General features: G+C 40.8%; 1 protein-coding gene across 29 annotated transcripts in view; it reads left to right on the forward strand.

Moving 5' to 3' along the window:
- LOC114796055 (neurexin-1a-like) overlaps window positions 1–22,486 on the forward strand; it is a 252,883-nt gene that overhangs the window by 64,851 nt on the left and 165,546 nt on the right. For 21 of the 29 annotated variants that reach the window (XM_028989891.1, XM_028989898.1, XM_028989915.1 and 18 more), the window contains 3 exons: window positions 15,997–16,298; window positions 18,215–18,238; window positions 19,359–19,520. In XM_028989891.1, coding sequence (XP_028845724.1) covers window positions 15,997–16,298; window positions 18,215–18,238; window positions 19,359–19,520 — 488 coding nt within the window. Of the gene's footprint in view, window positions 1–15,996; window positions 16,299–18,214; window positions 18,239–18,328; window positions 18,358–19,358; window positions 19,521–22,486 lie in introns of those variants that run through there. The other 8 variants (XM_028989904.1, XM_028989918.1, XM_028989911.1 and 5 more) reach the window with 2 other exon arrangements.

Consider the following 22,486-nt stretch of genomic DNA (forward strand, 5'->3'; position numbering starts at 1 on the left):
TCAGCATGAAAGACCAGGGCTCTCATTTATAACCGCTGCGTATGCACAAAACTGGACCTGGCCTACGCATACCTTGCGATCTACAGAAACAAACTTATTGGCAGAACGTGTACATATTTGCGCAGACTCTGCCAAATGGATGCGAACAATTTTTGGGAGAAAATCTGACCGTGGGTAAAGATGGTGAGGAAAAAACGTGAGAGGCATTAGTACATATACAGTACAGGCCAAAAGTTTGAACACACCTTCTCATTCAATGAGTTATCTTTATTTTCATGACCATTTACGTTGGTAGATTCTCAGTGAAGGCATCAAAACTATGAATGAACACATGTGGAGTTATGTACTTAACAAAAAATAACTGAAAACATGTTTTATATTCTAGTTTCTTTGCTCTGATTACTGCTTTTTTCGTCACCTGAAATGCTTTTCCAACAGTCTTGAAGGAGTTCCCAGAGGTGTTTAGCACTTGTTGGCCCCTTTGCCTTCACTCTGCGGTCCGGTGACTGTGGAGGCCAGGTCTCCACTTTTTGTTAAGTACATAACTCCACATGTGTTCATTCCTGCTAGCAACGAATAGACCATATATTTACTTCAGTCACATAATAATAATTAATATATAAGTAAAACATACATACGTAAGAGAGCTTTGGCCATTGTGTTTCACCGTTCAGAGAGCGGCAGCTCAGCCGGTTGGAACTGGAATTTCCTCCCGTTTCTCATGCTTTTTCTGCCCAGCGAATTTCCCACCCCTCCCCTAAAACATTATTTCCACCAACCTTCATGGCTTCCAAACATGTGAAGCAGTTGCTCAGTGATTCGATGTAAAAATGATCACAAATGTATTTATTGTTCAACCCTGAAGAACCAGTGGGTTTTTTTTTTCCTGGAAAATTGCAAACACTACTTCCTGGTTGCACCAAACAAAAAGCAAAAGCAAAAATAGAGGACCTTTCTAATCAGGGACCATTAACTTAATCTACACTTTTAATCTATGCGCCGCATAGATGTAACTTGATTTATTTCTGTAATTAGAAAACATGTGCAAGTTATATGTGATGCTCACATATGTTGTTGCACGACGGCCTGGTTCAACACCTGATTGGTTTATCCTGGAACACAGCAGTGTAGGGAGCAGACTGCAGGCTGGTGCTGCGCGATGGCTGGCCTCGTGGTAAGATGATAAAAACATTGTGTAATTTCATTGTTCAAGTATTGAATGGTTGTTTATAAATTGCAGGTGACAGCGGCTACCGTCTGAAGTGCTGGCACCTCACCCCATTTTCAAACTACTAGAGCGCAGAGGAAAATCGCTCCTGTGTGCGCCATTGTGCCCTCTGCGCTAAAATGCAGATGGCCGGTTGTTATAGCACCCCCCCAACAGTGTGCCGAATTATGTTTCCAGAAGTGTCAGCTATGATGTGTCCTCACTGCCTCCGGTAGCAGACATGATCTTTCGCTGTGCTTTTAAGTCTTTTCTTTTTTTGGGGGGCACTGTCCTGTTTGCAGCACTCACTTCATTCACAGCATTCAGCTTTCCACTTCACCCCCAAGCACATATATTTCAGTTTCAGAATTCCTCTTCTTACTTTTCCCTCAGTAGTCATGATGCTGTTTTTTAAGGTTTACATTGGAGGCTTAAATATTCATAAGGTTATTATCTTTTTCCACATATGGCTATTCCAAATAAAAATATTCATTCTCTGATTCTTGAAATAAAGGTGTGGTTGCCTAGGTGAATGTTTGGTGAACCCACTGCTCAGTCGTTGGCAGTTGGCTCAATCATCTCAAGTAGAATTAATGTCCCCTGTCATTACAGCGACATTCTATGGTCACTTCTAGTTCCTTGCTGAGTTCCTGCTCCTGGGTTAAGTGTGTTGACCAGGTACACATAAGTGTGAGTGAGTGTTGAATTTGTACCATTCCATGGTTCTTCTGATGCAGTCGTGAGACACCCCAAAATTGAGTTGTATTGAACATTGCTGTGGCTGTCCATCTGACTGCCACATTGTCCAGTGTGACAGAAAAATCCCATGGAGGCTGGTGACAAAGTGCTGCTATCTATCACTGCCTCAAAAGCAGAAAGCACAAAGTGCCAGCTCATCTTTTTTTTTTTCTCTCACTTCTGATAAAAGAGGGTCTTTGACAGGCCTCCACTGGCCTTGGTTCCTAAAGTGCTTCTCTCTGCCCTGCCCTCTCAGTCCCCTGTCCCCACCCCTCACACATCAATCAGGACCTCCTGACAGGGGAGAGGCTGCTGGACATGCCATTATAAGATGACCTTGGTCTTACATCAGCCAGCTAGATAACACTGCTGAAACAGTAAGATGACAAAGTGTGTAATTTTTTTTCATGTGCAGGTCAGCAACTTTTTAGATATTCAATCACAAGAAAGAAAGGAAGAAAGAAACTCAACTAAGTGAAAGAATGATATGTGTGTAACACAGAAGTTAGTACTGCTGCCTCAAAACATTAGATGTAAGCATTTGTTCCTTTTTTTAAAGAGAGAGAGAGAGAGAGAGAGAGAGAGAGAGATAACCGCATCCCCCTGTCACCTTTTGGTATTCCTGATTTGGATCAAGCTTCAAATGTAGCTTCGCTCAGAAATAAGAAAAGTGAAACACCACAGCACAGTCCCCAGTGCACAGAGTGAAATGTGTCCCCTGCATTTAACCCATCCCTTGAGGGAGCAGTGGGCAGCCATGACAGGCGCCCGGGGAGTAGTGTGTGGGGACCTTGGCAGGCCGCTTCCTCACCCACTAGGCCACTACTGCGCCTGAATGAATCAGTGACAGTAGAGAACTGGAACGATGGTGTAAAAAAAACCCTGATGTGCATCTGTGTTTCTTCTCTGATTGACCCTGACCTTGTCTGTGACCTTGCCAGACAGCCAGATGAAATATGAATGAAATTGTGCTAAATTGCTTGGCTCTCGACCTATACTTGTGATGATGAAAGGTGGGCTGGTACAGTTTATGGGGATTCAATGTGTGCTGAAGCTCCTGTTTTTCTTGCGTTTGCCAGCTTCAAGTGGGAAAAAGGTATGTAGTGACATTTTTGCATCACCATCAGCTTTAGATCAGTGACTTTGGGGAGAAAAGTGGATTTACATTCAGCAATCCGCACAGGTTCACTCCATTACACCTCCCAGAGACGCCCTGCTAGATAGAGGGGCTTTGCAAGTGCCTGTGCACATATTTTTTGATTGGATCTGTGTGTAATCCCGGGCATTTATGGAAATAGTCCTGCTCTTGTTTGCTACGGAGTTCACTAGAACAGCTCTACAGTGGACAAATGACAGGGAATGGCTCATCTCTAGTGAGGCCTTTTTTTAAACAGCTCTAGTCAGGTCACTGAGAACATTCCAGTGAAAATCTATACTCAAGACTATTAAAGTGTCAGAATTACACTGACTGGAAACAAACACAAATGTTCACAGTGGGACTATTTCTTCATGCCATCAGATTTCATAGAGCACACATCTATTTTAAAATAAAGCGTACGTGTGTGTGTGTGTTTGCCTGCTGTGAATAATAATGGCTTTAGAACAGTAGCATGTTTCTCTATCAACAGAAGATGAGTCACTCTGCGCTCTGTGACCGTTATAGGTGACATCCCTGATTCTTACACAACAACAGAAAATGAGGTTCATAGAATACAAAAAAAATCTAATAACCACCAAGTCAGCTTGGTGTAAATGCAAAAATTGAATAATGGCAAAAATCTGCCTATTACAGGCATATCTCTATTCCTGAGCTATAATTGAAAATATTATAATTGTGATACTGTATTTTAGATTTTTTACTTTACTTTACTTGGCAGACGATTTACAAGGAGAAGACACCAGCAAATCTCATTCGGTTTGCGTAGATTATGAGTTACAAAACTAATAGCCCTGATCAGGCCTAACTTGTCAAGAATAGAACATGCTAGGGGGTTGTTAAGTGCTAGAGGAATTTCTTTTTTTTTTTTTGTGAGTGTGTGTGCATGTGTGTCTGTTATTGTTAGACGCATTTGAAATACTTTTTAAACAAGTGGGTTTTCAAATATTTCTTAACCGTGGTAGTGGTCTCGGCTAGTCGAATCGAGCAAGTTGTTCCACCAGCCAGGTACGACAAATGAGAATAGAGTCGATTGGGATCGGAGACCCCGCGAAGAGGGAATTTTTAGTCTCATTTTATTTGCAGATCTAAGAGGGCGGGCAGGAGTGTAGCTAGCTAATAGCGTGTTGATATAATAGTGTATTGACATATTTTTATATTTAATAGTATAATGTGTATACAGACATGAGAAGGAAATGTTCACTTCATGCCTTTATGGAATACGCTTTTGTTGTGTTGTTGTTTCCGAGTGTTACCTTCCCTCTGTAACCATGGTTATGACCGCATTATAACCTGCTAGTGCCTGCAGGTTGCTTAGAGCTTGCAGATATTGAGCGTGCATTCCTGTAGAAAATGCTGCCAATTTTGACATTGACTTCTCCCACAGCCCTTCAGGCCAATCTAATTAATAGTATTAGTTTGTAAAAACATTTCCATTTCTGAACAGCCTGCACCCCGAGGCCATGCGGAAAAATAATAACTTCCCTATTCTACCACTTCCAGCTGTGGCACCCCAGAAAATCTTGTCTTATTGCCATAATGGAGCGAACTTTGGATAATTTGATCTTAAACTGATCTGCGCATCTGTCTGTACAGTCATATTTGGTGCTAGAATGTGTGTTTTTGTATAAATGTTCTGAACTGAAACTATAATTTGAAGCTTGTCAGGGTTAAATACCATTGGAAAGGTCAATTGGGGGGGATACCAAATAAAACTGCCACGCCATATGTGAAAGATTTCATTCTTATTTCATTATACAAAAGCCCAGAGGTGTGAAGTTCATCATCAGAAAGTATAAACCCTGGCTGCTTTATACCCTGATGAAAACAAACCGCTCTGGTTAATACTTGGCCTGTTTCAACCTCGGTACCAATACTAAGGATGGTCCGTGATACTAATTTCATTACTACAGGGGGAGAAAAAAAAACACAGGAACTTTAAAATATTTTTTTAAAACAAATAAAGTATATTTAAATATTTTTTTTATTTAAGTCAGAAATAAAGTATATATATATATATATATATACACACACACACACACACACACACACACACACACACACACACACACACACAATCATAAAGAAATTAATACATAAATATATTGATAAATGGAAGCACTCCTCGCTTCTCGTGCTGCAGAAGTGAAAAAATGTGCAACTACATAATTGAGACGAGTGAAGACACAGCCATTTTTGTCCACGTCTTTTGGTTTTGCTCTTTTCATTTCCCAGCAAGCTTGATGCTACAGAATGGAGCTGCTTTCTCCTGCTGCCAAGTTTAACGTGTGTCTGTACACGGTTAAGGAAGCGGCCCCGTAATCAGAAGGTTGCCGGTTCGAATCCCGATACGCCAAGGTGCCACTGAGGTGCCACTGAGCAAAGCACCGTCCCCACACACTGCTCCCCGGGCGCCGGTCATGGCTGCCCACTGCTCACTCAGGGTGATGGGTTAAATGCAGAGGACAAATTTCACTGTGTGCACTGTGTGCTGTGCTGTATCACATGTGACAATCACTTCACTCTACTCTAGACATTGGGTCCTCCAGGTAGCCGGAGGAGGGGCTGCCTGCTGCAATGCCTGTTGAGAATCGTTGTGTTCTGCCGGTGAGATCTACCTTCAGACGCAAAGCTGGAGTTTAAGCATTGATACTAAATATCTGAGAATCAGTTTTGGTACATAAAATTATTCTTGTAGGTTATTTTCGGAGTTTGTTATATTTGCGTTACCCTTTGTAATACTTAATATGAGGTATGCACATAAATTGTTATAATTATTGTTATTAGAAGTAATAGCGGTGGAATAAATTCACCAGATTCCTCCATGTTGAATTTTTTCACACTGACACTGTGTGAAACTGAATGGATTATCGCCGAATTTTCGAATAGAGGACTTGCTTGTGCTCTGATAGTTTTACAGGCTGCTGTGTACGCGTTGCACCGGTGTCAGACCTGTCAGAAGAGGGAAGCTTACAATTTCTTGTTTTCACCTTGACAAACTGCACAAATCAGAAATCTGCTGGAGACAGACCCTCCCTGCAATTAGTGCTTTTTAAAACTTCACATTACTTCTATATGGTGACATGCCTCATCGGCTCTCAACTAGTGACAGATGGGCTTTCACCATCAAAATGGCCATATGTGTCAAGTCAAGTCACTAAAGTGGACAAACTCTCTGACGCCACATAGTATGTGCTGTTTTGTAATGGCAACTAAAAGAACAACAATTGCGGCTCCGTTTTTGAAGAATTGCATCGTCCCATCGACCCATGCTTGCAACGTCCTCTCCGTGCTGTCACTCACTCACCTTCTGACTGCATCCCGCCCTTAGTGGCGAAAATGGGGGTTTTGAACCGCAGAGAATCAATGGTGGTATTTTCTACTCATATCCTGCAGCCAAAACAAGGGGGATGCAGTTCAAGTGTCATAAAGGGTTTATTTCTTTGTCGGTATACTGCAGATTGTACAGGCGGTCCAGCAGAGATGCTGGGTGACTGAGTGTTGAATGCCCTTCTTTAATCCTGCCAATGATAACAGCGTATATATATACCAGGCCTGGGTTACTTGCCTCACATTTGACCAGGCTTGTTGCTCAGATGTAAGCTATAGTGGATTTAAGACGTTTTCACACATGAACTGTTTAATGGTGTGAAGGCAAAAGGCTTTTCCCCTTAGTGTGAATCTTTCGAGTCGGACCACTGAGGGAAGGCGGTATAGAGCTGAGCCCAGATAAACTCTGCTCTTTCCACAATGATTCCGCAAAGTGTTGAACTGAAATACTTTTATGATCATAATTTTCGATAGTGGATTGATCCGTTTTATTAAAATAAATACTCTGATGTAGAATTTGGAGATCACCACAACACTGCCCCACAAAACTAGCCATAAAAAGCACAAACTCTGCTGTTACCCCATTGGAAATGTCTTAGAAATATGCAATATTCCAGAACACAGAATATTATTTCCTTTCTTGCTCCTGTCCCAAACACGTCCTCATGTAGTTCATACTAATTTGTCTGTGTCTGAAAACACATAAAATCAAACCCATCAAACTAATTAAATTACCTTGCTCAATCTGTGCAATCTCAATTATTTTTTTTAAAGTGAAAGTGATTGTAACTTGTGATACACAGCAGCACAGCACACGGTCCACACAGTGAAATTTGTCCTCTGCATTTATCCCATCACCCTGAGCGAGCAGTGGGCAGCCATGACAGGAGCAGTGTGTGGGGACGGTGCTTTGCTCAGTGGCACCTCAGTGGCACATTGGCAGATCAGGAATCAAACCAGCAACCTTCTGATTACACGGCCAATTCCTTAATCTCTAGGCCACCACTGCCCCATATATTTGCATCTATAAAGAGTGTTAAAAAGAAAGGCTTTGTGTGTGTGTGAGGTGATGATGGGTGGCGTGATTAAGGCCAAGCAAGGAAACCAGCTCTTGTGCGTTACCAGTTCAGCCCGCTTTTTAAGCAGCTGCTTGAAAGCCCCAACTACCGCGTGGTGTTTCTCCACCTGGGAGTTGTCTGTAGAGAAGGTTTGCCTGGCCACCAGACTGGGGGAATGCCACAGAGAGACGCCGAGAGAGTGTTTATGATCCTGCTGACTCGTGTTGGCACAGCCACGCTGTTGCATTTTTCCTCTCCTGATTTTTGTTAATCATTTTTAAATTATTATATTTACTTTAGGATTAACTTTAAAAGTTTCAGGTGCATAAATCTAATTTAGCAAACTTAATCACGAAGCAGCACATAGCGGTTTTGTCACCCCTTTTAATTGCTGGTAGCAGTGTGAGCTGTCATTGTTGAAAGATTAGCTGATGCAGCACCTTAAATGTGTGAAATAAATTGCATTTCAATAGATGGGACTAGGCATTACTTGACTAATGAGCAATTTACCAAACTCACCTAATGAGAACTGCATTGTGGGCAATCAAGGCAACAGCATATGTGCATTTTTTGTGTAAAATGCAAATCACACTTTGCGAGCACCTCGCCACTGAGTGAAACTTCGCTCTGCACGTCAGGGCTTCCAGGCAGGCTGCAGCACGCTGACGAAAAGGAACATAATGAAGGAATGATGTGCAGATATCCTCTGCACAGATTCAATTACAGTGTAAGTCATAATTGCAGGGCTTGTAAATAAAGTGAAATAAAAGTTTCTAGTATTAGCATGATCAAAGGCCTACTGGCATAGTTTTTGCACACACATAGAACTATAAAGTTCTAACTCAAAAGGAGCCCTATTTAACAGCATAATAAACGTTCATGAGGACCATTTGTTTGCATAAATAATTAGATAATGAACTAAAAACTAGAAACTATCTATTTTTTGAAATAGAGAAAGTAACTCTCAAGGTAATGTTGCCAGATATCTGATTGTTTCAGCCGCAAATCCCCTAAATGTATAAGCACACATACACAACACTTCAGAAAGCGTTCTTATCATTTATTATTATAACTTATCATTAAAAAAACTAGTTAAACTATTTTTCAAATATCAATTTCAAAATCAATATCAAAATATACATTTTAAAACAGTCCAGTTGGGCAACAATGATCTGATTGTGTCCTTGTGTACATAAGCTATGCGTTTTGTGGATCTGCCTTTTATGTACCACTGTCTTCCCAAGGCAACCAATATGTGAATATTTTTTTCTTATTTGCTTTTTTGAATGTATTTTTTTGGTTTGTAATGCATCAAGATCTTGCATCTCCCTCAGTGTCTTATATTTTGCTCATATTTTCTTGGTTTTTGTTGCATAAAGACTTTTAAGGCATGATAACTAACAGTATGCCTTTGAAGCAAGGTCACATTTGTATTTCATTCTGACTGGTGTGGCATACAGTAACACCTTTGCGCACGTGTAAAACTGTCCTCAGGGGCAGCTTCTTTTCTCCTCAGCATGACTAATGCGGACCTGGATTCACCGCGGCTTGTGTGTGTACATGTGTGCAAGTGTGCATGGCCACGTACGGAAACAGATGCAATTTTTTTGCTCAGCCTCTTTGCATTGGGGGGTCTCGTGCCACAGCTCATTTGGAATAAAGTGGTGATTGTGTGAGGCGGTGAAGTAACAATATGCGCAAACAGGCCCTGTACTCTTTTAAAATGTGAAAATAAAGAAATAAAGGCGACAGTAAAGTCTGCAGGAGGCCTTTACAATAATGTAGGTCACTGTGGTCATTGTTAATAAAAGACATTTTGGAGGAGGCATTGCTGTTACGGAATCCCTCTTCGCCGTGCCGTGAGTAGCTTAGGGAGACTTTATGACGTGCACCTCCCTATCGCGTTAATAGCCTGCCAATCAGAGAGAGAAGCAGAGGGAGCGGTAAATATGGTGAAGTGATCCTCATGGTGAATATCTAAGCAGCGTGTATGCTGTATGAATGAGGTAATGGAGAGTAGGGAACAAACAGGGCAACTGCATACATCACACACAGCCAGCCTGTAGATTCTGGACAAGGAGGTTATAGAAAATCGTTTTCAAACATTGCTGGACATGGCGAGGAAAGCAGGGCACAAAGGCATGACTCTCGAGAATTTAATGCAGTAACACAAGACACGTTAAAAAAAAAATCATCAAACAACGACCAGACGGAGAACAGGCACGAACAGGGCAGCATACACATGTGAGAACCATCTAGAATAAAGGCAACACAGGACGAACCCCAGACCCAGATTATTCCCTTCCGGACTGGATCCTGACAGTTTCCCTAATCATGGTTAACAGCATTGAGCCCAGTTGTTGTGTTGCTTGCTCTTCTCCAGTCTACATTCAGGTTAGGTGATGTAGTATTATTATTATTTTAAATTTTACCATAATGCAGTGACAAAAATTTCTCACGTCAATTTAACCCAACTGAATGACTTTCATTCAACTTAAATTACCTGTGGAAACTGCTGTGACAGTGTCCAGCACCCATCAGGGCAGGGAATAAAGGACGCAAGTGCACAACTAACAAAACAAGGGATTTATGAGTAAAAAACAGTGGTACAAAACAAGGACATGGCACATAAAGAGTACATTTATACACATGAACACGAGTGAACAAAATCAGGTAATCAGGGTGACATCGGACAAACACAAAGCAAGAAAGTCGGATGCATTACATTCTTCATGGCAGAATCACATGCGGCTTTCTATATACAAATATATTTTCAATATCTTTACAGTTTTTTTTTTCATGAGGAAAGGTTGTGTTAAAAACTAGAAAGCCTTTATTAAAACAACTTGTTACACACTGTTTTAGTTTATTATTATTTACTGTAAGATTACAAGCCACACACATTCATGCAGGAACCATCTGAAAATCTGCTCTTTCACACTCACCCACATACAAACTGACTTGGTAACTCCTGTTAAGTTGTTAGATGCATTTTCAGCTGTAAACAGCTTATTAGGCTTGCAACTTAAACAAGAAAGACCGGACTGTACCTCCCAAAACCCTGGGTGTTAACAATCCTTCAATAAAACCTTTACAGGCAAACGTTTACTTCCTTACTACATCCAGGCAATGAGCATAGCTTTAACGCTGCTTTAACGCTGACTTATGGCTGAGTGTGGTGTGCCATGCTGTCGAATCAGATGCGTGTGATTGTGTGTGCTCTCTAACTAATAGAAAGGAGTGAGGATTTACTCCTCCACTCTGCAAACCCACAAACAGCTAAAATGAAAAATAAAATTGAGATTGAGGTCAGCACAGAACGCAAAAGATGAATTCTTCACATTTATACGTGGGGAACTTTCATTATCTTCAGACAGCTATGTTCTCTACATTACACATTTCATTTAGTTCACACAATGATAGGAAAAGAAAAGTGTGTGTTGAATTTTGTAGTGGACAAACACACCAATATTCTACCTGAATATGGCAGGGAATGCAAGCAAAATGCCCCAAAAGTACCCTGTATTTACCCTGCCTGTATTTTGCTGTCTGGTTCTTTTTGCCAGTGCAGCTGTTGCATTTTCAGCCCACTTATTTTAGCATGCTGAACTCCCCATGAACTGTGAAGGAAGCAGTTTGACAAAAAAAAAAACATTTGGAGTGGAGGCCTTTCTGTGACACTTATAACACACCGTACTAAATGCATATTAACAGCATGGGAAATATGCATGAGATCCTTTCCCTAGGGTGGACTGAGCAGCCAGAACAATAATTAGTCAAGTTCATCATCACTCAAAGTTCTTAAAATAATTCCGGGGATGACTTTTTTTTATTTATGTTTTTTAGGTCTGCTCAAATACTGAATTCAAAAGGCAGTAAACCCGTTTTTTAGACAGTGGAATCCTAGGTAGATAATGGAATTTAATTACATGCTTTTAAGAACAACCTGAATGTTGAAAAAGTTAATAACTGTGCAGTTCTGATTATTAACTGAATGTGAATAATCAAAATATAAGCAAATAGTAATTACATCATACCAGCATCAAATGGCATATAATTCACTGTTGTGTGTCACACAACCTTAAAGGGCAGCAGGTGGACTGGTTATTCAAAAAGTGAAACATTTGCTGTATAGCTGATAGGGTTGGTTCCATCAGTGAAATTAATGATGAAATATTTTCGTCAACAAGCCGATCATGTGACACTAACTACAAAACAGAAACTATACTAAAATGTCTCTTTATTTTCCTCTCGTTTAATCACATTATTATTTTCTGTTTTTGTATCTCAGTTTCCTCTTCTCCCAGAGTTGGCCTAGCGGTTAAAGAAGCGGCCCTGTAATCAGAAGGTTGCCGGTTCGAATCCCGATCTGCCAAGGTGCCACTGAGGTGCCACTGAGCAAAGCACCGTCCCCACACACTGCTCCCCGGGCGCCTGTCATGGCTGCCCACTGTTCACTCACGGTGATGGGTTAAATGCAGAGGACAATTTTCACTGTGTGCACCATGTGCTGTGCTGTGACTAATTTAGCCGAAAAAACTAGAATGAGTTCTTGCAGCATGGTGTAGGTTCTTGTCAAGTCTTGGGATGCGATCTGAGATTTGGTCTTGATTAATGCTGTCCTTCATTTTGAGAAATACAGGCAGGTAGTTTCAATCATCACTGCTTTAATAGTAAATATGTAACTAAACATGTCAATTGATAATAACTACAGTGATAATGTCTAAAATCCTTAAATCATGTGTAATAATATAGTCACATTTTCCAGCAATACACTGGTCTCTGGAGTGAAGGGTGGATCGTCAGTGTTAGGTTGAGGTGACTTCTTGGTAATTTAACCCCCCCAGACATGTTATATGTCAGCAGCTGTGATGTTTCCTGAAGGAGAACAAAAAAATCGAAAAGAAGAATAAGTTGAAGCAAGGACTAACGGAAAACAAACGTCAGTAGTCAGCGAGTAGCGGTGGGTTTAATGAGACAAGCTGAAGTTCAAACCCTGCCAGGCAAGCCTGATGAAGCATGCGTAGGGTTTGATAAAGTGCCGTTAAACACTGGCTATGATGATCTGAGGGTTCAGTTCAATCTGGTGAATGTCCCTGGGTTGTGACTGAGCTTTAGAACACAAATGAATCAAAGTAGACACTGGTACACCTACAGTAGGTTCAGGGTATGCTTTCTGCGAAAAGATGCTCAATGCGGAACATGTTACATGTTAAGATGCTGATTTGTCTGATCGGTGAGATTGTTAAACAACGTGAATGCTAAAGGGCTGTATGCGTTAAGCAAACTCCCTTGAACCAAATCTGAATCAAATTTATTTCTTCATTTCATTAAGTGATATTTGACTCAGTCTTTGCTATTGATTAGCATATTTTGTACTGTTTTAAATTAGATGTGTATTAATTGGATACTTAGTTTTGTACATGTATTAAATAGCTGAATTCTTAATATACAGCAAGTTATTTCAAAAGTAGAAACACTCTGAAAGGTTATTTATTCTATGCTATTAAGGACATTAGTAAAAAAAAAACATTTAATGGCTGTTTAAAGCCTGTCAATTTCTTAATTTAATTAGATACAATTGGCTGCCATAAATGAATGTTTAATGTATGTATGTACGCTGTATTCCGTGTAGCTAGGGGATGTGAGCTCAATAGTATGCGAGTGTATAGAATTCACCCTTCCGTGCCAGTCGGATGTATTATACACTGTAGAGTAATTTAAAAACTGGGTTTTTATGCAGCATTCTCATTATTGGCTTCTTTCAAGCCTTCAACTTGTTTTTGCTCACCAAGTTTTACCTTGAAATTGAGCACTGTGGGCACTATGTTGACTGTGTGCCACCATGGGCCAAGCCACTCCTCAACAATACTCTTAACACCTCATTTGTTATTTTGAGGACACGAGGAAATGGCAAGAGTAAGTGAAAATTTGTGAAACCACAGTGTACGATGGGGGACGGTGGGGGGAAAAAAGTGCTGAGGTTTTGGCCTTGTTGTCTTCTGCCAACAACGTACAAAAAGCAGGGGGCAAAAGAAGTTCATGTGTCTCTTCATGTGTCTCTTCTGCGGCATAGTGCATGGCACTAATGTAATCGATGCCAATTTTTTGCCACTAATTGGATTTGAATACCGAGTAATTTTACAACCTCTGTCGAATCAATATGTGTGCTGTCCCCTGAACCACAGGTGTGTGAATTGAAACCCGGCCATTAATAAGAAGAAAAGCCACTGCCACTTATAATTATGGTGGTTATTAAACAGCAATCACAACTGGTCAATACACCAAGAGCTAGTCTCGGCCGAGAGGACATAATGAACCCGAATAAGGGTGCATGTCCATTCAGAAATGGCATTTTTCAAAGCATTAGGTCCTATTTAGGAACAAGGTCCAACAAATGGCGTGGCCTGTATCAAATGTTATTCTGTGGTACGATGATTACTGAAGGTCACGCAGTGAAACAATTGATGTAGATTCCTTCTCTCAAAGATAAATTGGTGTGCAGATTTAAAAAGAAAACTCCACTCAAATCTTTGCCCCAGTCTATTGTTTATTTGCTGCTGTAGAAGCTCCCCGGAGTTGTAATGGGTGCTCTGGGGTTCAATCCCAGCCCTGGCTTTTAATCTACCTGTGCTGCTTCTGCCGCTGCTGCACTCGGATGTCCTCTCAGAAACAGCCTGCAATGCTTTTATAATTTACCAACAGGCCACGAAAAAAAAAAGAAGAGAAATCGTCTATCAGTTGATGAGGAGGTGGAGAAGGGGACATTTTATCCTGGTGTCAAAAAGGCGTCTGGAAATTACCTCCCTCCGGCACATTAACAGACTAATGAGAGCAGCCTTGCATTTCTGTTCCCTTTTGATGGGTCTTTAAAGGTCTGGAGGAAGACAATCACTCTGATCTGTGTGAGCCGGGCTGCTACCTGCAACACACACAGATAAAAACAAACCCACAATGCATCCTGAGCGGCTCATTTGGCCTGAATCTTTAACAGTAGCCTATCGATTCACTATGCTGAGCCAAAAGCCCTGGGAGAGAAGAGAAAGAGAATCCGTGGCAGGGCAACAGCAATGGGGCTGGCTCAGATAAGATCGGGACGGGGGGAGTCTGGAGTTGGGGGTGAAATGTGTCACTCAGATGTGATGAAAATCCATCACTAAGACAGGCAAACACAATGGAGAAGATTACTTATAAATAGACTTCAGAAAACAGTCGGCACGACCCAGTTAAGCCCCGCTGTTCCTCAGAGGTTTCGAAACCAAAGGTTTTTAAGGTTACTGTTTACATATTTCTAGGGGGTTCACATGCTTATAGATCTTAAAAAAAACATTGAATATTTTAAACATGTTTGACTAACAGGCACAGTAAACAGAACTGTCTGTGTTGGCAGAAAACAGAATAGAAAACAGAATTGTATACATATATGCACTTTTTTTTTTTATACCATGGGCAAGGACAGCAGATTAAGAAGTACAAGCTAACCAGTCTCCAGCACCTTGTCTCTTATCACTACGACACTGACACTTTACAGAAACATTGAAAAATGTGGGCTATTTAGACCAATGTCACTCATTAGAAGTGAAATGGAGGTAATTATTCAACCGCCAATCGAAAGATAACTAATTAAAAAGATTGGATAGAAGACATTGTATTTTCTGCAATCCAGTGGCATTGTGTCATGTCTCACCCATCATTATAATAAAGCGGGCGAAGGGCTCGGCATATTCAAGGTTTTAATTTAGTTTTCTTCTCTAGGAAATCAAGTGATCGGCAGCATTACCCCAAATACATGCTGAGTCAGATTTGGCACTGACGGGGGTTCCATGAATTATGTGTTGGATTGGATTTCGGGTTTTTCTGATGTAGCCAGTGTAAAATGAAGCAGTCGAACTGGTTTCGTGGTTTTTGTTTGCTCAGCCAGGTTCTGACCACCAACAAGGCATTGAGTCCACCAACAAGGCATTGAGCCGCCATTCACTGTGCCGCCACATCCCAACTCAGATTTATATGTTGTGTCTCCTGCGAAGTCATTTGCAGAACCATAATCATCATTACACCCTTTCCCCTGATTTTCTCAATGTGCCTTTGTGTCCCGTGAGATTAATGAGGAGGGGCTTTATAAACACCGTCTCCATTATACCGCTCACTCAGTAGAACGGCGAGTGAGATAAGCTAAAGAGTCCGCTTTGTTTGGAGAGGACGTGGAGTTTGTGGTCCCCACGTGGCGCTTTTTTTTTTTTCTCTCTCTCCGTGGAGCTGCTTTCTCCACATGTACACACTCGAAGCGCTGGTTGCTGATGGGAAAGGTTTGTGACTGTGGGCTGGGGACATGCACTTCCGTCCATAACATGCGCAGGCCTATTGACCAAGGTCTGTGTGTTCAAGTGAGCCGATCCACTATGTGAGTTGTCAGCTCATGTGTGTGACCTCTGTGAAACAATGTGGAATTTTTTTTATCGTTCCTTATTTTAATGAATTTTTTCTTGCCTCTGTTACGTGTCTTGCAGGGAAAGAAGAGTACGTTGCCACCTTCAAAGGATCGGAGTACTTCTGCTACGACCTGTCCTTGAACCCCATACAGAGCAGCAGCGACGAAATCACGCTGTCGTTCAAAACGCTGCAGAGGAACGGACTCATGCTGCACACGGGCAAATCAGCCGACTACGTGAATCTGGCGCTGAAAAACGGGGCAGTCTCACTCGTCATTAATTTGGGTTCCGGGGCCTTTGAAGCACTGGTGGAGCCAGTCAATGGGAAATTTAATGACAATGATTGGCATGATGTCAAAGTAACAAGGAATCTTCGTCAGGTAACAGTACAGAAGGTTATGACCGAGAGCCAAATAGTAAAGTAGGAAATATAAGCTAATATAAGGCAGGAACAGTCACCAAAATTTACAAAGTGGGGAAAATGATATGAGCAGGGACAGTTCTAGACCTGCTTAAATGTTATAAGAAATTATAGACCCTCAGCTCAGAGATTCTGTTCACAGAAAGAACATGGACTAAATTTATTGAATCCTGACTGGTCCAGATGTTAAACTAAATATTGTCTTAAAAATGGTGAATAAACTGGACCAGTGGTGGGTCAGTGAAATGTTATTCCAAAATTGCATAAAAGTTACAGATTTGCAAGAGGTTGCAGGTTAGATTTATCTTAGTTGCATATTTTTGTATTATACAACCAGATTTAACAAAACCAAATCCCACACAAATTTACATTGTGTGGGATTTTCCTAAGTTAATTAATGACAATTCATTATAAAATATTTGAAATCCAAATGTGTGGGTAGTCCCAAAAGTTCAGATTATTTGGCTGGTGAACAAGACATATTCGGCTTGTCTTTTGTACATTGACATTCAGTTTTTATTAAACACAAGTTTCAAATCCTTTAGAATCACCCTTAAACCTCAACAACCAGTCACTTGCATCATATAGCGTTGAAGTATTGTAATAAAATTAGGAAAATGTAGCGTGACATTATTATTTTTTCCAGAACCATTTATCTTTATTTTTTATCTATATTTTTTAGATTTCATGTTCTAAAGAATGTAGCCAAGAAACAAGCACAGGGCCCTCGTTTGGGTGTCTTGTTAGCCGCTGCAGATAAAGCCCTTACAAAAGGGCATCTCGTCTCTGACAGAGCATTCCCAAGTTAAATGTCTCAAATTGAGCCGCTATCTCTCTTATTTTCTCCTTCCATCTGACTGGCTGACAGGCTCGCCGGCTGCTGGGCTTTGATAATTGCAACACTTGTCTGATGGCAACCGGAAAGCGCGGCAGCTGATCAGCAGCAGCGCGCCTGTTACCCTTCCCTTTTCACCCTGCTGTAATTAGCAGCACCTCGGTAATGACCTGAAGGGTGTGAGCTGCCGTGGCCCGTCATTGCTGGCCTGTTTTCTTTTTTTTTTTTTTAAAAGCAAAAATTTTAAAAGAGCTGCTCCAGAATGGGAAGAGAAACAAACAAAAAAAAAAATCATACAACTGACACAATAACTAGATTCCTCTCTAGATATGTTCCTGCTCAAATGCGGATGTGTGACTGTTTCCTTCAATAAAATGTAAATCAAACAAAAATTTTGATTAGCTGAGATTGCATATAGCGAGAGCATGCTCATTGGGGGAAGATCTTTCCATTTTCTCCATTCTGTGTGAAGGGGTCGCTCTTTGCTTTCTCTCATCAAAAAAAAAAAAAAAAAAAAATGAACCTAAAGTTCATCAATTTGACCAAATCACAGGTACTGTATGGAAACTGTATGCAGAAGCCGAAAAAAGCACTCTTATAAATATGTGCAAATGTGGAAATAAAGTTTCAATTAAAGGGTCGAATGATGTGCTTTAGGGATTCTCTAATTATAAGCCATTTGATGTCTGTCAGTCGTATTTATGCTACCGAGGGTGGGCGGGGCAGGGTGTGTTGGAGGCGGGGTTAGCTCCTCAGGGCAGTCCGGTCACTGGAGAGAGTCCCAGATGTCAAGCATTGGCCTATTAGTGTGCTTTTTTTCTTGTAAAACTTATTTTGCCCTTTTTCCTTGATGTCACTAACATGCTTTGGAAACAAAGACAAGAACTAACGTCATTCATGGAATGTGTCATTCTACTAACCTATCTATTTTCTATTAACAATGACTACTAACCTCTGTAGTAACCATCATATATTTTTTGAGTAACGATCGTTATTCTGTTCACAGTTTTTAATTTCCTTTTTCCCCCTTTTCCACAAAGCACTCAGGCATTGGACACGCTATGGTAAACAAACTACATTGTTCGGTAGATATCATTCTAATTGTTTCTTAGTTTGGGTTTGCCGTGTGTTTCTTTTCTTTCTTTTTACTGTAGACGTCATTAACAAAAAAAGGGGAACTGCGGTTGGTACTCTTCTGCTTACTTTCCGATTCTTTTTTTTTTTTTTTTTTTCTCTTCATCCGTTGATTTTTTCTCCTTCCTTATTTTATCTGTATTCCTGTCCAATTCTGTTTGATCCACCTTGTAGGAGCATCGTTTCAGGCCTTTTGCATCAAGCAGTGGTTTTACCAGGAGGACCATCTCCTGACTGGCTGGCCTCAGGCTCTTTGGCTCAGCCAGTCTACTTCCCATTCACTCTGCATGGCATGCGCCGCGAATGTGCGCTGTGAATGTCCATCTGCTCATTTGTCCATTTGGTTGTCACAAGTCAGCTATGTGTGTGTGTGTGTGTGTGTGTGTGTGTGTGTGTGTGTGTGTGTGTGTTTCTAGTGCTTTTTGTTCTGGCCCATCCTTTGCTTTGTTTTGGCACAGGCCACGTTTCACTGCTTGTCTTTCTCTTTTTTAAATTCCGACTAACATCATATCTGAGAACGTTTTTCCTTTTGTGTGCTTGCACCAAAAAGAAAACATAAAAGTCTAGCATGCTTTGTGAAAAAATAACAACAGAAAATGTGATTAACCCATATGCAAAGTGTGCCTTTACTTGCTTGTGCTTTCTGTCTAACCTTGTAGCATGCCTTTTAATTTTTTTGTAGAAAGCCAAATTAGAAATGTACTAATATAATCCTAGTGCAACTAACATAGAAATAACATTTTACTAACACCATTTTTGTGTCTGCTAAATTATTTTTGTGTTGCAATAGGGGTAATACTAACAAGTTCAACTAGATTCCCTATGTGGTCTAATACTAATCCTAAAGACACAGAAAAAAAACAAGAAAAAAGGCAAAAATGCAAAAGACACAGACATGAAAATGGGTTTCAGGCCAAATTAAAATAACAAACGAAAACCAGAAAATGATAAGAAATCATCAAGAGGAAAAGAAAAAGAAATCAGAAACCGGACTGCACCATCTCGGTTGTTTGAGTATAGCGTGTCCTTTCCCTGTGCTTTGTTGTCTAGGTTACAATATCTGTGGATGGGATTCTGACCACCACTGGATATACGCAAGAGGACTACACCATGCTAGGCTCCGACGACTTTTTCTATGTTGGAGGCAGTCCGAGCACGGCAGACCTGCCGGGATCGCCTGTTAGCAACAACTTTATGGGTTGTCTGAAGGAGGTAAACACCTCGCACCTGGGTGTGCCTTCCAAACTCCTAATACACACAATAGGGCTGGATTATATGCTCTCAAAAAAAAAAAAAAAGGCTCAATATGAATATGAAGTAGTGACTAGTGTGGGTCTAGAATAGTGTATTTTATCATTGTAAATAAAGAAGAACACCAGTGCTTCTAATGAATACTATATATGTTATACTTATTGCCCTGGCTCTTAAACTATGGCAGACTGTCTCTAGTGGAGACTCAGGAGACTCAGAGGTTGTTATATCAGTTCTCGGCTGCTGTGCAATGTTAATTTTCTAATGTAGAACACTTAGTATACTTTATTTCTGTATGTTTGACTGCATGGATGTGGAATATTAACAATATTTGTATTATATTAGGGGCAGTGGTGGCCTAGCGGTTCAGGAAGCAAACTCGTAATCAAAAGGTTGCGGGTTCAAATCCCAAATTCACCTTGATCAAAGTTCCATCCCCAAACACTGCTCATAAGGTGATGGGCTAAGTGTGCTGTGTTTAAAATACAGCAGATTAGCTGTGAAGCTCCTGTTGTTTATAGTGCTTCTATCTATTTTGCCGTAGTTGGTGCTGATGCTGAGCAGTGCAGTTTTGCCCATAGTTGAGTAGGTAGCAGAAACTTTTCGTAAACATCTCATATATATCTCATTATGTTATTTTATTGTATTACTCTGAATACTGTTACCAGGTCACCAGTTCATGCAAGTTCAACAACAATAACATATCAGTCTCACTCTCATATCAGAAAATGTGTTTGCTGAATAAAAATAAGTCTCCTTAGTCCCCAAGATTATTTCCATTTATCTGAATGTATCACTACAGTCTAGAGACTCCAGCCTATTTTAGTCTTAGATATTATTTAAAGGGGCACAGCTAACATAGTTCTTAAACTGATTCTCTTTTTCTTGCCAAATAATATATATAATACCATAACATTTATTTAACTATTTTGATAACATGTCATATGATCTTTTGTCTTTGACATATATAGCATTTTAAAGTGGCCTATAAGTGACATATTGGTCATATAGTATAGCATATGGTTTAGATTTTTCATAGTAATGTATGTGTCAAATAAGGCAAAAGTAGTTCGTGGACCCCCAAGTGCACTTGTATTTTCCCTGCCAGTAGAACAGTGAACATGGGATTTTATAACTGTCATTATCCTCACAGCGTCTTCACCCTCTGCAGGACCAGGGTGGGACTGACCCTTCCACCTTCGCTCTCCCCACTTTCCATTTCCCCCACACTATTATATTTTAAAGAAGGGTGTATTAAATTTACATTGGCCACTTAATGGGTATTCTGACCTGAAAAGGCACATTTCACATCACCAGCCACCAGGGATGTGCCAGGATACCGGCAAAGTAAATCTTCCAGGAACCACATAAAGCTCCCTTCATTTATCTTTTAATTTCCAGAGATACACTCCCTCCATTTTTTCGGGAAAGTGTTTTTTTTTTTTTTCTTCTCTGTCCTACATTCTGAGCTTCACATCCAGCGTGAAGGAATGTCCTCGCAGAACCTGCAGGAACGTTCTGAGGCAACTCCAAGTAACAAGCACAGGGGGCGTGCACCACATGTCTTTCTGCCGCAGTTCATTAGGAAGCCCGCTGTAATTGTGCTGCGTGGCATGGAGTGAAGAATAAAAAAAAAGCCATGGTCCCACTTCATAGTGCGGCCATCAGCTGTCCTGCTGCTCCTATGATGCAGAGCTGCTGGGTGCAGAACAGAATAGAGCATTTTTGTTTTAAATGCTCAACTGAAGAAGAGAGTCAGAAGAAATGTTAAACTGTTGAGCCCTATTTTTACAGTCATACATTTACGCCATTTATCAGGCGCCCTTATCCAGAGCGACTTACAATTAGTAGTTACAAGGGACAGTCCCCCTGGAGCAACTTAGTGTTAAGTGTCTTGCTCAGGGACACAATGGTAGTAAGAGGGATTTGAACCTGGGTCTTCTGGTTCATAGGCGAGTGTGTTACCCACTAGGCTACTACCATCCAGCAGTCCTATATTAAACTTTATTTCCACTTGAATTAAAAGTGATTGGAAACCAATCTTTCACATTGGGATAAAATAACGCAAGCACTAATTGTGTTACTTTACATTTGTGCTTTCAGTTGCAACAGAAGTCCCTTCTACATATCCAGTCATGTAGCTTTTGAGGAAGGGTCCAACATCCTCTGTTTTTTCACAATTTACATTATTAGGGTACTCCTCTTACCTCAAATGCTGCCATCTACAATACTGAGGAGATTTTAGACAAAGCAAGACGTTGGTCCAAAATTTTCAATTTGTGACTGAAGACCACAACATACCATTCATACCAACATAGTATGTCATTTAGTGATGGTTAGGTTAGCTGACTGGGGACATCGTCATTCTAGAAAGCACCACATTTCTATCAGGATAGAAACAGTTCATCAAGGCATAAAGGTGAGTGGTAGTAGCCTAGTGGGTAACACACTCGCCTATGAACCAAAAGACCCAGGTTCAAATCCCACTTTCTACCATTGTGTCCCTGAGCAAGACACTTAACCCTAAGTTGCTCCAGGTGGGGACTGTCCCTGTCACTACTGATTGTAAGTCACTCTGGATAAGGGCGTCTGATAAATACTGTTAAAGTAAATGTAAATAAAGGTGACACAGTCACTTTGGAGTGACTCTCCCCCTTAAGGGACAACTGGACCCAAACCATGCCAGCAAATACCCCCGACAAATGAGTTTTTCCACTCATTTGTTTAGTTTTTCCTTTCATTTGTCACTTGTCTCTATTTTATTATTTATTTTTTTCCTCATTTCTCTTATTGAATTCAGAAGTTAGATGCTAAGGAGTTACTCTCTCCGCTCAGTCTGCCTCTGTCCATGCACGTTTTCCTGACAGTGCGTGAGCTATGGCCGGGCCTGTGGCCGCTGATTGATCACCCATTCCCATGGTCACAGT

This window comes from Denticeps clupeoides, chromosome 8, assembly GCF_900700375.1.
Source record: "Denticeps clupeoides chromosome 8, fDenClu1.1, whole genome shotgun sequence".
Taxonomy (NCBI): domain Eukaryota; kingdom Metazoa; phylum Chordata; class Actinopteri; order Clupeiformes; family Denticipitidae; genus Denticeps; species Denticeps clupeoides.